The following is an 18,940-nucleotide window of genomic DNA, read 5'->3' as shown; positions in this document are numbered from 1 at the left end:
TGAGAATGTCTGCTTAGCATGTGTAAGGTCATTTTTCAGCTCAGGGAGGGACAGTGGGATAAGAGATCACGAGAAAGACAAAGACAAAACATCTCTTGCTATGTCTTTTTTTTTTTTTTTTTTTTTGGTTCTTTTTTTCAGAGCTGGGGACCGAACCCAGGGCCTTAGGCTTCCTAGGCAAGCACTCTACCACTGAGCTAAATCCCCAACCCCAACAAAACATCTCTTAAAAGTATGAATTCCTTCGGTACACTGTGGCCCATACCTGAAATCTGAGCATTTGGGAGGTAGAGACCTGAAAATCACTAGTTCAAGACCAGCTTGGGACCAGGAGGCACAGATCTTCGTGAATTCAGAGCCAGCCTGGTCTACATAGTTCCAGGATAGCCAGGGCTACATAACGAGATCTTGTTGAGACAGACAGACTGACAGACAGAAAGTAAGTGCAAGCTGACTAGGATATGCGGAATCCAATTTCACAAATTCCAAAATCAAACAAACAAAATAAAAATCCGAGTTCCCAAATGCACTGCACAATCCCAAGTTCTCCTTTCTGACATTTAAGGCCTCTAAAAAAAAATAACTGTGTTTAATTAGAACTAAAAGTGAAGAAGGGATCTCTAAAATTTGAAAACTATGTTTTAGATTGTATGTATGTATGTATGTATGTATGTATACATATGAATGCATGTATGTATCTATGTATGTATGATGTGCACCATACGTATGTGTGGCTAGTACCCTTGGAGGCCAGAAGAAAGGATTGGGTCCCCTGGAACTAGAGTTAGGAAGGGCTGTGGGCCGCTAAGGGGATGGTAGGGAACTGAACCCAGGTCACTGACAAGAGCAGCCTGTGTGGTCTTAACTGATGAGCCATCTCTCCAGCCACTAAAAGAATCAGCAGTCTGGAACCAACTTTATGCTGCCATCCTGACCTGACAGAATTAAAACCATTTCCGACTCGCAACCCAGTGGAGCAGACTCAGCTGCTGCTAGAGCCTGGGGTGAGGTAGACCAGAAGGCCGCCCACATCTGTTTAGTCCTGACTTCCTGTAACTCAGACTTACTGCAGTCAGTTTGACTGGGAGATTGGTCTGCTGTGCTACATGAAGAACACATACCCGGGTCAGGCCAGAGGGGCTACTCTGCCTCTGTATGTTAAGTTGAAGTCGCAAAGCTTAGTTTAAAACAGAACTAGGGGGTTTTCAGCTCTTTATTTTCATGTCTATGAAAAAAGGAAAACAAGCTTCTCCTACAAAATATCCAACCAACTGAGACAATTCTCCTCACATCAACATTGGTTCATCCCATTTCCACTCTGCAGGATCACAAGAAGGCAAGACATGAATCCAAAGGCTTAAAAGGGCTGATGAGATGGCTCAGCAGGTAAAGATGGCGGTTTCCAAGCCTGACTGAGTTCAGTCCTCAGAAACCACCTGGTAGATGCAGAGAACAGACTCCTGTAAGTTGTCCTCTGACCTTGACATACATGCATGTATGCACTCACACACACACATGCATGCATATGCACACATGTTCTACACACACATAGAATAAGTACATGTACTTTTAAAAGAGGATTATTTTGACATACTGACAGTCACTATAAGTGAATAGATGTTAACATTTTAAAATAAGAATTTGCAAATGTGCAATCACATGTAACTACTAGCCCCCAAGGACAAATGGAAGTGTTTAAACCGGCAATTACAACGGTAATTAAAAAATAAATAAATAAATAAATAAAAGGGGTAGTGGGAGGGCTGGGCATGGTGGCATATGCCTTTAATCCCAGCATTTGGGAGGCTGAGACAGGTGGGTCTCTGAGTTCAAGCCCAGCCTGGTCTACAGAGCAGTTCTAGGACAGCCAGGGATAAACAGAGAAATTCTGTCTTGAACAACAAAATAAGAGAATCTATTGGGCTATAGGCTCCCTAATTTTGTTTCCCAATATTCCTACTCTCTTATTTCAGGGAATACAAATCAAGTTATGTGTAAGAGGGATTGTATATGCTCAAACAAAGTGAGCGCAAGATGAAGACCTGGGGGTCCTTCCTTCTTCAGTGTTCTGAGGATATCTGACTTCTTGGGGTGGGGGTGGGGTCCTCATGAAAGCATTTGCCATAAAGCCCAGACTATGAAGACTAAAAATACAGCTAAGAAGGAGATTCCACCTCAGCCATTAAAAAAATATGGTTTATTTATTTTTAAAATTTCTGTAGGGTCCGTGTGCGTGCGTGTTTGTGTCTGTGGGTATGAGTTGTGCAGAAGCTCACAGGGACTAGAAGAGAGCGTCAGATCCCCAGGGACTGGAGTTTCAGACAGTTGTGAGCCAACATGTGGGTGCTGGGAATGAACTCATCTTCTGCAAGGACAGGAAGTGCTTTTAAACACTGAACCATCTGTCCTAAGGTTCTGTTTTCCAAAACAGTTGGATGTTGTAACATGTACCTATAATTCTAGCACTTGGGAGGCAGAGGCAGGAAGATCGTCACAAGTTTACGGTCAACTTTATCTACACGGCAGAGACTCTATCTCAAAACAAACAACAAACAAACACCAAAATAAACAAATAAATAAAAAGAAACAAATTAGTAATATGCAGAGAAAGCTGCAAAAAAAATAAAAGTGTTCCCAAGAAGCTCCAACTTCCTCAAGGACAAAACAAGTTTGTTGTATTTTCTCACCTACGGATGAACCAGTTTATGACGCCTCATCTCCTTGTTTATAAACGGGTAGGTAGCTTGACTGATGTTAGCAACACTGAGATGCTTCTTAATGAAAACCAGCCCCCATGAAAAGTCTAGCAGCATCACTTGCTACCTAAAAGCAACTCAGAGCTCCTGTGGCTTCCCACACATGGCTATCCACATGTATGTTCATGCATGTTCACGCATGTCTGTCTTCTCGCCTCTTCACACCAGTTTCTGCCGTACATCAGTCCATCTGTAAAGATACTGTGAGGACCTGGTAACCTATGTGCACCATCTCACTGGAGTACTAAGTTGCTTAGAGATGGTCTACATATTCACACGAGGTGTCTCGGTGCTGGGAAAGTGAAAGGCTACCATATTCTTACTAATAATATGGATGAGCTATCATCTGCATACGATTTGCATAAATCACAAAGCTTAAAAATAAATAACACTATGCCATATGTTCAGTTAAAATGAAACAAAAAAATACATAAATAACAATCTAGTGTGTAAAGTTAGCACACCAAGGAAGGTAGTAGGAAAAAATGGTGAGTTTTTTTTTTTTTTTAATGGGCAGTATCACACAAATTCAAAGAAGGGAATTGAGGTAAAAAGGAAATGGTTTTACTATTATTGACTGACCACGGCAACAAGAACAAAATGTGGCTCTGACAGTTTCTGCCAAACCTAGAGGCCTGTGCAGAGCAAACTGCTGGGCCTGCTTACAGGAGACTGGGGTTCCAGCCCCAACTCCATAGTCACCACACACTCTTGTGCCTTGGTTTTTCTACCCGTAATAGTGAAAGCTGGACTGATGGCTAATATTCCTTTAATGGACACTTCTGGCAGTTCCTTCTTTGAAAAGTATATCCCAGTCCCAACCCATTTCCTTCAACCCTGATAATCACAATGTGCAAACTAAAGTACTCATGAATCAGTAACTCTGATGTGTGTGTGTGGGGTGTGTGTGTGTGTGTGTGTGTGTGTGTGTGTGTGTTCAAGTGATTTCTTTATTACAATTTATTGAAAAAGCAATATTCTAACTCATACTTGTAGAAATTTAGCAGTGAACCGACACCACTTTTGCACACCCAGCAATCTGGATGGAATAACATGGCCCCGCTGTCTGATACCCTTACAAGAAGAGATCCAGTGTGACCGTGATTCACAATGACGGGGAGTCAGGCCAGAGAACATCTGCCCTGCTTAGCGACTTAGTGACACTGGGCTAAGACAACAGCATTTCTTCTTTGATGACCACAAGTGACAGACAGCGCCTAAGTATGGCTGTGCCAAAAAAGCTAAATAAATATCTTTTCTTCTTTACGGGCCTCGTGGTGCTGAGAAAGAAGAGCTGCAGCAGAGGACTCGGGGTTCAAACACTGAAATATCACAGCATCTCTCTCACCATTTTATGATAGAAATGCTCTTGGCAATCTGAATGCGAGGACTCTGAGTCCCGGCAAACGACTCTTACATCACTCAACAAAACACTAAATGACACAAGGTCTCTCTTGTCATGTATTCTTTGGAAGTTATTTCAATTAAGTGGGGGCCTAACAGGAAAGAGAAAACGCACTTAAGGTTCCATGAAATTGTAAGATAAGAGAAGTGACAGGCGCAAAAACTAAGCCGAGGATAGAGAAGTGTGCAAAGTTTTTCAAATAATATTTTTGCTTGTCTCTAGTTCCGTGATACGGTTTAAATTTGGGCCAACTTTTTAAAGTATTTGTTAAACAGTTCCCACATGTGACATATGTTTCCAGGATACTTCTGACATTGATATGAGAAATTATAAAACATTTAGAAATGAAAATGTTAGTCTCAAAAATAACACCGTTAAGTTCCAAGCTTCTTCTGAATTCGTTAAGACGGGAAAGCACTGGGAAAATAGTGCCTTTCTGCTTTAGAGTGTTCAGATCCTGTGCTTAGGAACAGCCTACAACATTGTAACTGTGTGAGGCAAGGTGGAGGGCCACGAGACCGAATAAGACCAGGCCCTAGCGTTCTCTCTCCTGTCACTGTCCTGTGTGTGTGGTCCCAGTCTTGACTACTCTGTAAGTAAACTGTTCTATCCCTTCAGCTGGGAAGGATAATGTCACCCTTCCAACAGGAGGACAATGCCATGTAGCGCTCACCCAGGGAGAAACACGTGAATAAGAAGTAGTGTCGACTCTACCAGATGAAGTGTGCCCAAGGACTGATTTGCAACCCATTAATTCAGGAACTCAGCGGAGAGGCTCCTAGTATATCGAGCCGATCTAAACTTGAGCTCGTGGTAGCACTGCACAAAGCTATGGTAGATGAAAGTGATAGGTAATGCCAACAGAACGATCCCACTGACAACACAAACTCCTCCAAGAATCCTTCCAGGCACTGTGATAGGATACATGTCTCCATAGCCCACTGTAGTCATAGAGATAATCACCCACCAGCAGGCAGCGGGGATGCTGGCAAAGTCCTTGTTGGACGTCTCCAGGTCCAACCCGTGCTCAAGGAGCTGAGAGAGTGCACTGAAGATCGCCATAGCAACACAGATGAAGACGAGCAACATAACCATCTCTCGGTAGCATCGCTTGAGAGTCAAGCCCAGGGTCTGCAGGCCGATGAAGTGCCGGGCAAGCTTAATCACCCAGAAGATCCGCATCATTCGGAGGACCCTCAGGGTGACCCCAGCCCTCTGGAGTTGAGAGTTCTCGCCTGTAAACACTGTCATCAGCACGGAGATGTAATAGGGGGTGATTGCCAGTAAGTCGATGATGTTCAGGGGTCTCTTGACAAACTCACACTTGTTTTTGGAGACGATGAACCGCACGATGCACTCCGCGGTGAACCAGCCTATGCAGATAGCTTCAATTATCCTGTCAGGAGAACAAAGGGAGAATTGATCACTTTATTTTTAAGCATTTTAATAGCTCTCGTATTCTTCAGATAGTACTACACTGACATATTAATTTAGTCGAAGTTCCAGAAAACATGAAGAACAGACAGTGTTAACATCATCAGAGCCACGAGGACGCAACAGGACAAGAAGTACCCACGTTTAGGTCATAACTGGATTTCAAAAGGTTCTTATGCACTAGCCTACACAAAATACCGTTAAAAATGAGTAGGTCCCCTCCCATCATTAGCTCCCGAAAATTTAAAAAAAAAAAAAAAAAAAAAACCTGTCCTATTTGGTGGTGTGAATTTAGCTTAAGCTGATCTAATCGCCAAGTAAGATTTCACGTGTTCTTTGAGAACAATGGTCCCCAACCATGAGTTTATCATCGGAGGGTGGGACAGGAAAGGTTTTGTTCCCACAAGGTGGAACATGTCCTAAAATGTGACTCTTCCCTACCCTGAAGTAGGCTTGTGTGGGAGACACGTGGCTGGGGGAAGCTTTTAGGAACTGCATGGATACCCACTGCAGGGGAGTACCATGTCCACCTCCCTCAGCCTGAAAAACAGATGAATGATTCCTGGTCTGAACCAAACCAGTACTGCAATCTTCCCCAAAGACCATAACTACGTGGTTTGTTACTTTCACAACGACTTTTATGTAGCATATAGGTTTCTTTAAGATCTATTTATTTTTATCTTAAGTGTATGGCTGTTTGCCTGCACACATTGCACATATATATGCGCACCATATGTGTGCAGTACCCACACAGTCCAGAAGAGGGCATCACACCCCCTGGAACTGGAGTTACAGACAGTTATGAGCCACCATGTGGGTGCTGGGAATCCAACCTGAATCCTCTGGGAGAGCAGCCAGTGTTCTTGACGCCCAGCTATCTCCTCAGTCTCTGAGTATAGTTTTAAAATACAGTTTTGCACAGAGCCAGTATTTCTCAATGTCCTATACCGCTGCCCGTGTTAAAAGTAATATTTGCAGAGCATCCTAGAGCTAAGGGGCAGGCTCCTTAGAAGAGGCTGCCACCTGAAGGCTATGGTCACCCCCAGCCCGATCTTAGCATACTGGTTAGGAAGCCTGACCTGGGAGGGGCAGCTAATCCAGAGGTAAACTGTAAACTGACTTAAAGACTGCAATTCCAAGTTAAAGTTATCATTTAAAGTTAAAGTTAAAGTCTATCCCTCAGATAACCAAGGCAGTGGATGGAAGCAAGCAGACAACACTAGAAAAGGAATCACTTTGAGACCATTCCACAGAACCCAAGCTGCCCTGGATGGCACTTAAAAAATGAGTGAATTCAACTAACCAGGTTATTACCATAACAACCATAACCTTATTATGAGGTTCTCCAGAGCCACAAATACCAACTTTATTAATTTTTTACTTTTTTAATAAGTATTCATATTCATGTGGTTCAAAACTACAAAGTGGCCAGGCACGCCTGCGCATGTCTGTGGTCTCAGCATTTGTGGGGTGGACACGAGAAGGTTGGGAATTCAGGACTGGTATCTGCCACATAACAAAAAAATACAAAAAGAAAAATCTTAGTCAGGCACAATTTGTGCCTGTAGGCCCCGCAGTCATGGTGATGTGTGCCTGTAGACCCCACTGCTGTCATGGTGATGTGTGCCTGTAGGCCCCGCAGCATGGAGGCTAAAGAAGAATCACCATGGCTCGAAAGATAGGGACCAGCCACAAGAAGACTCTAAAAACAGAGGCTGTCATTCTCATTGTGCTTCCAAGTCACCAGTTACCCTCCTGGGAGGCAAGAAATAAAGTAGTTTCTTATGAATTCTTGCAGTTATTTTATGTATGATATAAATAAATCTCTGTAGTGTTTGTCCCAAGCGTCTCTTAGGGATCATTTCTTTTTGATCTGATTGGGGGGGATGGGCAGGGCACATGTATACATGTGGGTGCATTCACAGATAATGGGGGGTACGTTTACATAGATTACTCTTTACCTCTATTCCCTTAAGACACCATCTCTCGATGAACCTAGGGCAAAGCCAGAGGCCAGCAAGCCCCCACCCCCAATCCTTCTGTGTCTGCCCACCCTTCAGCACTAGAATTACATGTGCGTGCGTGTGTGCGTGCGTGCGTGCGTGCCACAGCTACAATCGGCTTTTTACACGTGTGTTGGGGATCTGAACTCAGGTCCCCACACTTTCACAGCAGATGAGAAGTTCTCAACCTGTGAGTCAAGACCCCTCTCACAGGAGTCGCATATCAGAAACCCTACGTTATCAAATAGTTACACACGATCCATCACGGTAGCAAAATTACAGTCATGAAGTAGCAACGGCATGATTTTATGGTTGGGGACCACCGCAGCACGAGGAACTGTGGTAAAGGGTCACAGCATCAGGAAGGTTAAGAACCGCTGGGCTAAACCATCGGTCCCGCACCTGAGCTTTCTCAATTACTGTCAGGTATGACGGCATAGGCAGGACATACATGTTGAGACCTTGCCTCCAAAATAAAAAAATACATATGAAAAAATATCTAAGTAAATAATAAATGGAGGAGAGAAGGTGGGGAGAAAAAGGGTGGGCTGGGGAGGGAAGGAAGGAGGGCATACACATTAGGGAAAGAGCCATCTGGGCCAGCTGGGCACACGCGTATCAGCAACTGGGAGGCAGAAGGATCAGGAAGGTGTCCAAGAGCTACCTAACTTAAAAGCAAAACAAACGTAAAAGCTCGCTTACTGCTTAAATGTGGCTCTACAGAATGCCTGAATGTCTGTATACGCCTATCTCAGGCAGGCAGCAGCTAATCCCTGACTCCCAAAACAAGTTTCCGGTTTGGACAGGCTCTCACGGGCTGGCTTCAAACTCACAGCAATCCTGCCTCAGCACCCTTTGTCCAGGGTTACAAGTATGGGCCACTGACTAGGCCCAGCCCAGTATCTTTGCTTCTCCATCAGTTCCTATTTCTGTAAATCCTAGACTTGGGAGACATTTTTTGCTAGATCTCGCCCAACTACCCCCACAGAGATTATACTAACTTCCCCTCCCACCCGCAACACCGACAGTGCCTACAGCACCCCAAAGTGAAGCAGCATGGGACCCGGAGAGCTCTGCCAGGCTGACCCAGAAGGCACGGTCTGGTTTGAAAGGATGCTGGGGATATTTTCATGTGCCAACAGTCTGCCGTGACCTATGCCGCTTGCTCCAGGCCTTCAATCTATCCGCACACATGGCGGGGATACCTCAGGGCACACAGACTGTCAGAGCAAGTCTGTTTACCTCTCAGTCTTGGAAAACTGTCCACAGGCTTTGCCTATAAATCTGTCACAGGAGAGACAACAGCTCTGCTGCCTGGCAGTCTTTTACATGCATATATACGTACATATATATTTGAATGGTTGGAGGGGAAAACAATGGCATGTATTAACGACATGAAACTACTCTCTGTGGCCGTGGTCTCTCTGGGGCACAGCCAATCCAGTTTGCATCAGCTCATGCTTTCTTCATCTACACTGGCCCAGCCGAGTGGTCATGACGGAATTAAAATGGCTCTGTCAGGTCCCAGCCTGGGCATTAGGACCTTGATTGTCTCTTTGGGGGTAAATGACAGTGTTTTCGGTCCACCACACACAGTCGCCAGAACAGTCAAGGAACCTGATGTTCTGGTGAGGGAGCCAAGCAGATGACATCACAACGGGGCCTGCCATTTCTCTCCTGTGGATCTGCTGTTCTACTCATGGACTCTTAGATTGACTGAAGCATCCTTGTCCTCACCAGACTAACCGGAGCTGCCGCCATGAAGGCGTCAGTAAATCTGGGGGCTTAGAAAACTGGGCAGGTCATAAATCTTGGAAGAGATGGGAATCCCAAAGACACTGTTTGAACAAGTATAACACAGTTTCATGCCTACCTGGTTACATTCGTAAAATGTCCCACTCGTTCCCCATATTTCTAGACTCCTTGAGACTGGCAAGGTCATGTGACCTGTTCTAACCAATGGGCAGCAAGGTCTCGAGGACCGAGGGGGGGGTGTGGGGTGGGGTGTGGGCGTGGGTGTAGCGCATTCCTGCCCTACTGAGATAGTCTGGGAGCCACTTACTCTGAAGGATTCGGTGCAGGATGGTGGGACCTCTACCAGCTCTCCTCTCTGACTCTCCGTGCAGTGTGGGGCATAAGTACTTCCCACCCAGACCCAGACTGGACCCTGCAAGGATCAGTTACTAAACGTCTGCTGCGCTGAGCCTCTGGGACCTCGACTGTGCTTGCCATCCTAGGATGGCAATAAATTGGGGACTCCAGTAACCCGTGCACCCAGAAGGAACTGCAGGAAGACACTGTAGTACTGGATAACAATCTGTATCTGAGGAACCAGAAGCCGGGAATGTTCAAGTATTGGGACATTTGCGGGGTTGGGGAATTTAGCTCAGCGGTAGAGCGCTTGCCTAGTAAGCACAAGGCCCTGGGTTCAGTCCCCAGCTCCGGAAAAAAAAGAAAAGAAAAGAAAAAAAAAAAAGAATTGGGACATTTTTGGAGCGTTGACATGATGCTCAACATGGAAAACCCCACACCTGACCTCATACAACAGGTCACAGTTAAAACACAGGAACTCTACAAGTACTGCATGAGATCACCTCCAGGCTATGTGCATACGATACATAGGAAACATGAGTGAACTGTGGGTTTACCTTTGATTAACCTACTACACGACGGAGTTGGAAACATTACTGAATCTGAAATCCCAACTACCTTTGGTCTGGAGGCTTTGGGTAAAGGGCAAACAACCAGTAACAATTTCAGTCCTTTGATTTGCTTTCTGTGGACTGTGTCTTCTCCCACCAGATGTGAGCAGGGTGCGGGAAGCCCATGTTCTTCTCCTTTGATGGGTGAGCCCCACCCACCAAGTACCAGTGTTTGGATGGTCCTGGGGCCCCATCAACTCTAAAATCCTAACATCTATTACTTTCAGAAGAGCAAAATTCCTAATTGTGCCCAAAGAACCAGAACACTTTCTGACTAATTATTTCCACCAGCAGCCAAAGTTGCTTAGATTAAAACAGAGGAAATTCAAATGATGTGGGATAATCTCTCGGTGAGGGAATTCAAAGAGGCAGGCTTGTCTGGAATGAGGTCCTGGGGGCTTCACTGCCTGCCCCCCAAGTCGGATGAATTCTCTCTAGATCCACTCTGAAGGGATGAGTCAGCCAGGAACCCCAAGCTCCTAAGACTATGCCAAGGCAACCTCCATCAACAAACACCTGAAGCCTGCCAAGATCCCTCCAGCTTCCAAAGGCTTCCAAACGGCTCTCACCAACACACCAACAACTGTGGGGAAAGTCGGCACTGTTTGCCGAGCGTGTGTGGCAAACAATGACGCACTTCTGAATGCTACGTCCGTCAAATGCAAACAGAACTGAGATGAGACTGGGGATGCATGCCTTGGAAGCCTGTTCTAACTGTGTTGCTAATAAAAAACGTTCCCAACTTGCTGAGGCCCTTCAGGGGGATACTCGTTTAAGCACTGTACAGACATCTTGAGTAACCCTTTCCAGAAATCTAGGATTATTCCCCCTATATCCCCATTAGGAATGGCAAAACCAAGACCGGGACTTCAGTGGCACAGGCAAGAACCCAGACCTGCAGGTCTTTAGAGCTATATGAACAACACATTACACTAATGATTTTTATGACAGTGTCCACTGTTAATATGGAATGGTTTGCATCTATATCTTCATTTCTATGGTGTCTTAGTTCGGGTTTCTACGGCCTAAGACCGAACCATATTGTCTATACCTACACCGTGACCAAAAAGAAAGTTGGGGAGGAAAGGGTTTATCTGACTTACACTTCCACATTGCTGTTCATCAACAAAGGAAGTCAGGACTGGAACCTGGAGGCAGGAGCTGACACAGAGGCTATGGAGGATGCTGCTTTCTGGCTTGCTTCCCGTGGCTTGCTCAGCCTGCTTTCTTACAGAACCCAGGACCACCACCAGCCCAGGGATGGCACCACCCATAATGGGCTGGACCCTCCCCTATTGATCACTAGTTGAGAAAACGCCCTACAGCTAGATCTCTTGGAGGCATATCCTCAACTGAGGCTTCTCTCTGATGACTCTAAGTTGTGTCAAGCTGACACACAAAACCAAGCTTATGGCTTCTCAGCTCATAAGCAGTTTGTTATCTCAAGAGTGGGGCCTTGATGAGAGGAGAAGAATGGGCCAATTTTCTGTCTCCGCCTCTACCATGTTGAGAGGAAGCCTGAAGGCCTCAGAATACCGGGGCTATGATTTTTTAATTCCCTGTGGAAATTCATGAGTCACATGAACATCTGTCTGATACTCTGTAACAGTATTAGAAAATGAATGGCCACTGTTACAACTTAAAGTCTTCCTCTCTCTGGTCCTGGAGGACCCTCATCACTACCTACAAAAACACCAGCCATCACTAGTTGCTGGTCTGTCTTTCACAACAGGCGGCACTTCTGGGAGTGACACAAAGGCTCTCTTAAGGGAAGACAGTGCTCTTTTGCATTAACCAGAACCTGTCTCCATCCTACCAGAGAACAAAGACCTCCAGAGTTTGCCAGTCAGGGGGAAGGTCACAGCCTACGGGTCCTCTCTTCATCTTCTCCCTGCAACATTTTATTACCAAAACTTTTCAAACATACAAAATTCAGGTAAGTATTTTACTTACACATCTGTGTGCTGGTTTTGGCACTGTGGTGTCTTGCACACACTAGGCAAGCATTCTAACTTTGAGCTCAAGGTTCAAGGACTATCTTAATTAAATATGTTGAGAGTACTTATTGCCAATTCTCTAACTGGTCATTAATCTCTTATATTTTTGGTTGTGAGCCTAGTCTCTGATGGCCAAGCCATCTCTCCAACCCATCTTAATTTTCCCCCCACTTTAAAAAAATTATTTTATTCATTTACATTCCAAATGTTGCATGCTTCCTGGTCCCCCTTCCCCGAGTTCTTCACCCCCTCTCGGCCCCCTGCATTTGAGAGGGTGCTCCCCCCACCTGCCCACCCATCCCCACCAGCATCCTTCTTCCCTGGGCACCAACTTTCCACAGAATTAAATGCATCCTCTTCCACTGAGGCCAGACAAGGCAGTCTTCTGCTAAACATGTGCCCAGGGTCACAGAGCAGCCCATGTTTGTTCCTTGGTGGCTTAGTCTCTGGGAGCTCTGAGGAGTCCAGGTTAGTTGACACTAATGTCATTTTTAGTGCAGACATCAATTCATTCCCCCACTCCCAAAACTCAGAGTACTGGAATTGATATTTAATTTTTTTCCTCTTTAATATAAACCTCATACAGTGAAATGCTCACACTTTAAGCTACATTCGCTGAGTTCTGACAAACGTTTTGTTGGGCCCTACCTTGGAGTGTTTCCCTTCCCCTTTGCTGAGCCTTTCAGCCTGCTATGGCAAGAAGTTGTTTACACCCTTGGCAGCTGCTCTCAGCCCCTGATTTGGGACTGGGACTTTCCATGATGCCCTTCCCCCTCGCTGAGCCTTCCAGCTTGTTGTCGTTAAGAAGTTGTTTACGCCCCTGTGTTGGGGCCAGATTTTTCCTGTTTTCCTGGTTGGGGATTTTCACCTGCTTTATTATTTTTCCACTGCTTTTGCCTCTGGTATATAAGGAGATCTCAGTAAAGCCCGGACGGCATTCTCTTAAGACAAATGACCCGAGTGTGTGTTTCTTCTTAAATCTTGCAGGCCTACGCCCGGTTCTCAGTGTCATGACGACGCAGGCATCATCACGTTTAACCTGAACGCCTATGGAGTCAGAGTTTTCATGCTGCCCAGAGCTCTCTGCTTGACTGTTTCCTCCGAGTCATTCCCCATCAGACACGTGCGAGCACACAGCAGGTACCTGTCCCGCACAGGAGAAGTGACTCTGGTGTACATGAAGGCCTGGCACGGCTGCCGCACAGTGGGAATGGGACCATGAGACGGAGCATCTACTATGGGAAAAGAGTGCTTCCTCCAGGAAAAGTGAAGGAAGAACCAGCTTCACCGCTGTGAAAGGACAAAGCACGTGCGATCCTCACAGACTCACAGGAACATCGTCCAGCTTCGTGTAAGCAGGCGTACTCAGCCTGTGCAAATGCGCGTGGGAAGCCAGAGTGCAGCATCGGGTCTCCCTAGGTCACTACTCCCCTTGTTTTGTGTGGCAGGGTCTCTCAGTGAACCTAGAGCTTGTCCCTTCATTTTCACTGACTGACCAGAGAGCTTAGGGTCTGCCTGTCCCCACCCACACCAAGTGCTGGGGTTAGAGGTAACACAACACTGTGCCCAGCTCTGACATGGGTGCTGGAGATCGTGACTTTAACACAAGCCCTTCACCTGGGGAGCCGCCGCTCCAGCCTTGGCCCGCTTTACTTTAAGATTTATTTTATTTATGAGTACACAGTGGCTGTCTTCAGGCACACCAGAAGAGGGCATCAGGTCCCATTACAGATGGCTATGAACCACCATGTGGTTGCTGGGAACTGAACTCAGGACCTCTGGAAGAGCAGCCAGCGCTCTTAACCGCTGAGCCCTCTCTCCAGCCCCTTGTCCTGCTTTTAAAGGGAAAGAAAATTCTATGTATGCTAGCTATATGCTTGCTATGTGCAAACCTCCGGCACTTTAAGCTAAGTAAGAATAACTGAACCCCACTGTGGTGGATTTAATACGCTTGGCCCAGGGGACGTGCCACTATTAGGAAGTGTGGTGTTGTTGGAATAGGTGTGGCCTTATTGGAGGAAGAGGGGCACTATGTGGGCAGGCTTTGAGGGTTCCTCATACTTGCTCAGTGTGGAAGTGCAATCGCTTTCTGGCTGATTCGACATGTCTGCCTGCACACTGCTATGCTTCCTACCGTGATGATAACGGGCGGGACTTCCAGTGAAATGTTTGCCTTTATAAGATTTGCCATGGTCACGGTGTCTCTTCACAGCAAGAAAACCTTAACTAAGGCACCCACAAGGATAAATGCAAGTCTGTTGATATGAGGAAACTAAATAGTTAATTTAAAACACAGAGAGGCATTGTGGGTAGCAGAGGCTGGAACTGTTTGAGATATATATATATTTTCAGATTTACAGGTTGACAAAGTACTGAAAGTCTATTTTATAACAATGAGACTACTTAGCACCACTCAACTGTACACTTTAAAATGTCTTTTAAAAGGTAAAATTTGATATGTGGGCTTTTAAAACCACAATTAAAAAAAATAAATGGGCAGTAATGGGATTCCAATCCACACCCTGTCACTTAACCCGGAGCCGTAACCTGGCACCTTACTGCAGAGCCACGCCACCTTTCAGAGCAAGACAAAAGATGGTGGTCTGCTTGCTGTTCCTTAGTTTATATTACATTACCTCAAAAGAGTGGTGGGTTTTACACACACACACACACACACACGCGCGAAGCAGCACCGGAATAAAACTCAGTATGCCAAAGTGGGCAACTAGGTGGGGACATGGCTTGGTGGCAAGTCCTTCCTAACATGCACAGGACAAGAAGCCTGGGAACTAAGAGCCCAGAACACGCCCTGGTATGTACTAGATGCTCAATAAACCGTGGCTATCACAGACTCGTCATTACACTCCTACTATCATTGTCCCTTGGCCGTTCACAGTTGTTTCTTCACTCACAAAAGGAGATCATTTTAATGTCTTCCTGAGTGCAAAGAGAAGGGGCTGTGGCTTCCTGCCTGAAACTCACCTGAACTGTCACTGCAACGGTCTCAGAGACGGTCCTTTAGGAGGGATGTGTCATTAGGGCTCTACCTTTGTAAATGGATTAATACCAACAGTGGCAGGAGAAAGTAGAAAACGACAGAGGAAAATCTCTGAGCTCTACATGCATGTGGAGGGGTACATTCCTGACCACATACCTCCTCATGCACACAACAATGTCAGTCTCTGCCTTTACATGCATGTGGAGGGGTGCACACCTGCACACACACCTCCTCATGCACACACCAATGTCAGCCTCTGCCTCTACATGCATGTGGAGGGGTACACACCTGACCACACACACCTCCTCATGCACACACCAATGTCAGTCTCTGCCTTTACATGCATGTGGAGGGGTGCACACCTGCACACACACCTCCTCATGCACACACCAATGTCAGCCTCTGCCTCTACATGCATGTGGAGGGGTACACACCTGACCACACACACCTCCTCATGCACACACCAATGTCAGCCTCTGCCTCTACATACATGTGGAGGGGTGCACACCTGACCACACACACCTCCTCATTCACATATCAATGTCAGTCTCTGCCTCTACATTCATGTGGAGGTGTACACACACACACACACACACACACACACACACCTCCTCATGCACACACCTATGTCAGCCTGTGGCCCCTACATGCATGTGGAGGGGCGCACACCTGCACACACACATCTCTTCAAGCACACACAAAGCTGAAGAGCCACTATCACAAGAGTGGGTTCAGCTCTCTGGAAGTTGTTCTCTCTTTGCCCTTCTACCCGCAATGCCTGGTGGGAAAATGCAGCATGAACGAATGCCCTGACTACACATGGACCCCTGAGTCTTCATTATTAACTGCCTAATCCACGGTCTCCTGCAAGAGCAGCACGAAGCAGACTAAGGCAGAATCCTTTGAAGGCTTTGGCATATATTCTTACACACTGAGAGTTGCAGCATACATTGTTCAAATGCCTTACGAGAGCGGTTGGCAAGCTCTATAAGCTGAACACTGCACAGGAGCACCAGCCACCCACTCAGGGACTCATCCTACACACGCACCCACACGCTCCCAAGAACACGTATGAGGAGGGCCATTACTTACAATACAAGGATAAAGATATATAAATGTCTACCTGCAGGAGACGGGTTGTGTAAGTATATTTCTAAAAGTTATTATTGGTTCAAACTGTGTGACATTATAAAATAAAGACCCCGGTTTCTATCATGCAGCCATGAGCAGGTGCCTTGCCTTAGACCATGTAGTCACGAGGAGAAAGATGTATGCTGACATAGGAGATTCTTCAAGATGCAGTTATGTGAGGCGCAGAACAGCACAAATGACACGCTACAAGTGCGTGCATGGATGTGCACTGGAGACACACTCAAAAGCCAGCTGTGGTGGCACATGTCTTAATCCAAGCACTCTGGGGGGCTGAAGCAGGAGGATGGTGACTTTTGAGACCAGCCTAGACTGTACAGTGAGACCTGGCCTCAGAGAGAGGGGCGGGGAAGAGGGAGAGGGGAATGGGTAGGGGAAGGGGGAGAGGGAACTGTCAACAACAGTGTCCTCGAGGGGCAACCCTCAAGCCCCGATGCTCAGTGGAAACTCACTTTTTGCTCTATTCTTTTCACCATTAAATGCTTTACTGGGTGCACACATTATTTTTCCAATTTAAAAACGCTTTCAAAAATAAAAAGCACAGCCAAATAGAAAAGCAATCATCACGATTGAATTGTCAGCAGGTGGATTCAACTCAGACAACCCTCGGAGAGCCGCAAAAGGGAGGGCTGCCCCCAGCCATCCCCAGCTTTGAACAAAATGAAGTATTCCCCTTCCTCCCTCCCTCCCTAGAACTCACTCCGTACATCAGGCTGGCTTTGAACTCAGAGATCGCTCGCCTCTGCCTCCTGAGCACTGCCACCATCACTACCTGGCTTCCAATTACGTTTCCATCAGGCAGATGTAGTGTAACAGCACACAGTGTAACAAAATTTCCAGCCATTACCTCACCAGAATCTGCCATATCACCTAGTGTCTTTCCTATATCTTTGTGTTTTCTGTCACAATCAGTTCAGTGGGGATGGACTCTTCTTCTACACTCAACTCTTTTCTCGACTATACCTTAAAAAAAAAAATCAAATCAAACATCTCCATCAGTTATCTCTGGCCCCACACTGATGGAAATATAGATAAACAGAGTTGAGCGCTTCTCTAACGGCGAACTGCTTTCCTCTAAACGTGTATGTATCCATTCATTTAACTCTGACAGCAAATGTGCCCGACAGGTTTAGTTTTTATCCCCACCCAGAGCTGAGAAAACTCAGCCATTCCTCCCTGCTGTAACAGATCACCATGACACCATCCAGTGTGTCACGTAATTTTTTTTCAGTTACGTTTATTGTATGTGTATGAGTGTTTTTGTCTGCCTGTATATCTATGCACCTGGTACACTCTGAATTCAATAGAGGCTGTCAGATTCTTTGTAACTGAAGTTACAGACAACTGTGAGCTGCTGTGCCGGTGCTGAAAATCCGACTCAGGTCCTCTGTTAGAACAGACTGTTCTTAGCTGCTGAAGGGCAGTCCGTTTTCTTACAGCTAGAGTTAGTGCACACTTGTAACTTTAAGTCCATTGCTTAAGACTGTTTATTCATGACGTCTGCTAAGTCAGCCATTGGTTACTACAACAAATACCACCCAGTTTACAAAGACATTTGGTTACTGTAACAATTACCGCCTGGTTTACAAAGACAAAGGTTTATTTTGTCTCCTTTTTTTGCAGGCCTTGGCCCCTGGCTGTCTGGCTCTATTGTTTCTGAGTCTGAACCCTTGAAACACAACCAAGGCAAGGTGCTCACCGGAGAACAAAGGTCTTCCGCTTCATAGCTAGGAATTAAAAAGAGAAGCAGGAAGGACATGCCTCACTATTCCATTCAAGGGCAGGCCTTCACAGGCCCCGAAGACCTCCGTCCTCCACCAGATCTTAAAGTTCCTACCAACTCCCAAGCTGGGGACCAAAGCTATAACAGTAATTATAGCTCTGTGGGTATGCGGGCAGTTTAAGATCCCAGGCAGGGGTAGGATAACAGTTGATTTAAAAGCTACCTTTGTCTGTGGTGATTGGCTCCTTGTGCAGAGGCTTAAGGGGATAAACCTCTTCCTTCTTATATCCATCTCCAATGGCTGCCCTTGTCTCCTCAGACAGAGACACTCTGGCTATCTCCCTGGGGAGCTAGGCTCCACCTCCCAACTGCAGATTTCCCTATGTCCTCTGTCCTCTGTTTTGACAACATAAATGTGGGTCTCACACTCTCCACTGGCAAACAGGGACTGATGGCCCTCTGCAAAGCAACAACTGAGTTCCTGTTTGGACACCCAAAGATTGCAGCCGCAGCCCTCAGAGTGGGGCTACCCACCCAACATCAAGGCATGTTCTAAGAAAAACGCCAGGTAAATAGCTAAGAACCCTCACCTCCCCTCTCTCTCCTTTTGGGATAAATAATTCCATCGTCAACCCAAACATATGACCTGAGGGCATGTAGACAGTACACCCAAGGAAGTTTCTTGCTAGGAACTCTGCAACTTGGAGATGGACTTAATGCTTCACAAAAGGGATGGGTTTGATTCTCTCATTGCATGGGTTTTTTTCTCCAAG

The 18,940-nt window shown here is 46.1% G+C and overlaps 1 protein-coding gene across 2 annotated transcripts in view; it reads right to left on the bottom strand.

The window, feature by feature from the left end:
• Positions 1-4,669: 4,669 nt before the first annotated feature.
• The window catches only part of Kcng3 (potassium voltage-gated channel modifier subfamily G member 3), a 48,004-nt gene continuing 33,733 nt past the window's right edge, over positions 4,670-18,940 (bottom strand). For both annotated transcript variants that reach the window (NM_133426.2, NM_001033957.1), the window contains 1 exon segment: positions 4,670-5,557. In NM_133426.2, coding sequence (NP_596917.2) covers positions 4,912-5,557 — 646 coding nt within the window. In that variant the 3' untranslated portion in view covers positions 4,670-4,911.

Source organism: Rattus norvegicus, chromosome 6 (assembly GCF_021556685.1).
Source record: "Rattus norvegicus strain SHRSP/BbbUtx chromosome 6, alternate assembly SHRSP_T2T, whole genome shotgun sequence".
NCBI lineage: Eukaryota > Metazoa > Chordata > Mammalia > Rodentia > Muridae > Rattus > Rattus norvegicus.
Note: the sequence above shows the minus strand (reverse complement) of the source record. Positions and strands in the feature narration are given on the sequence as shown.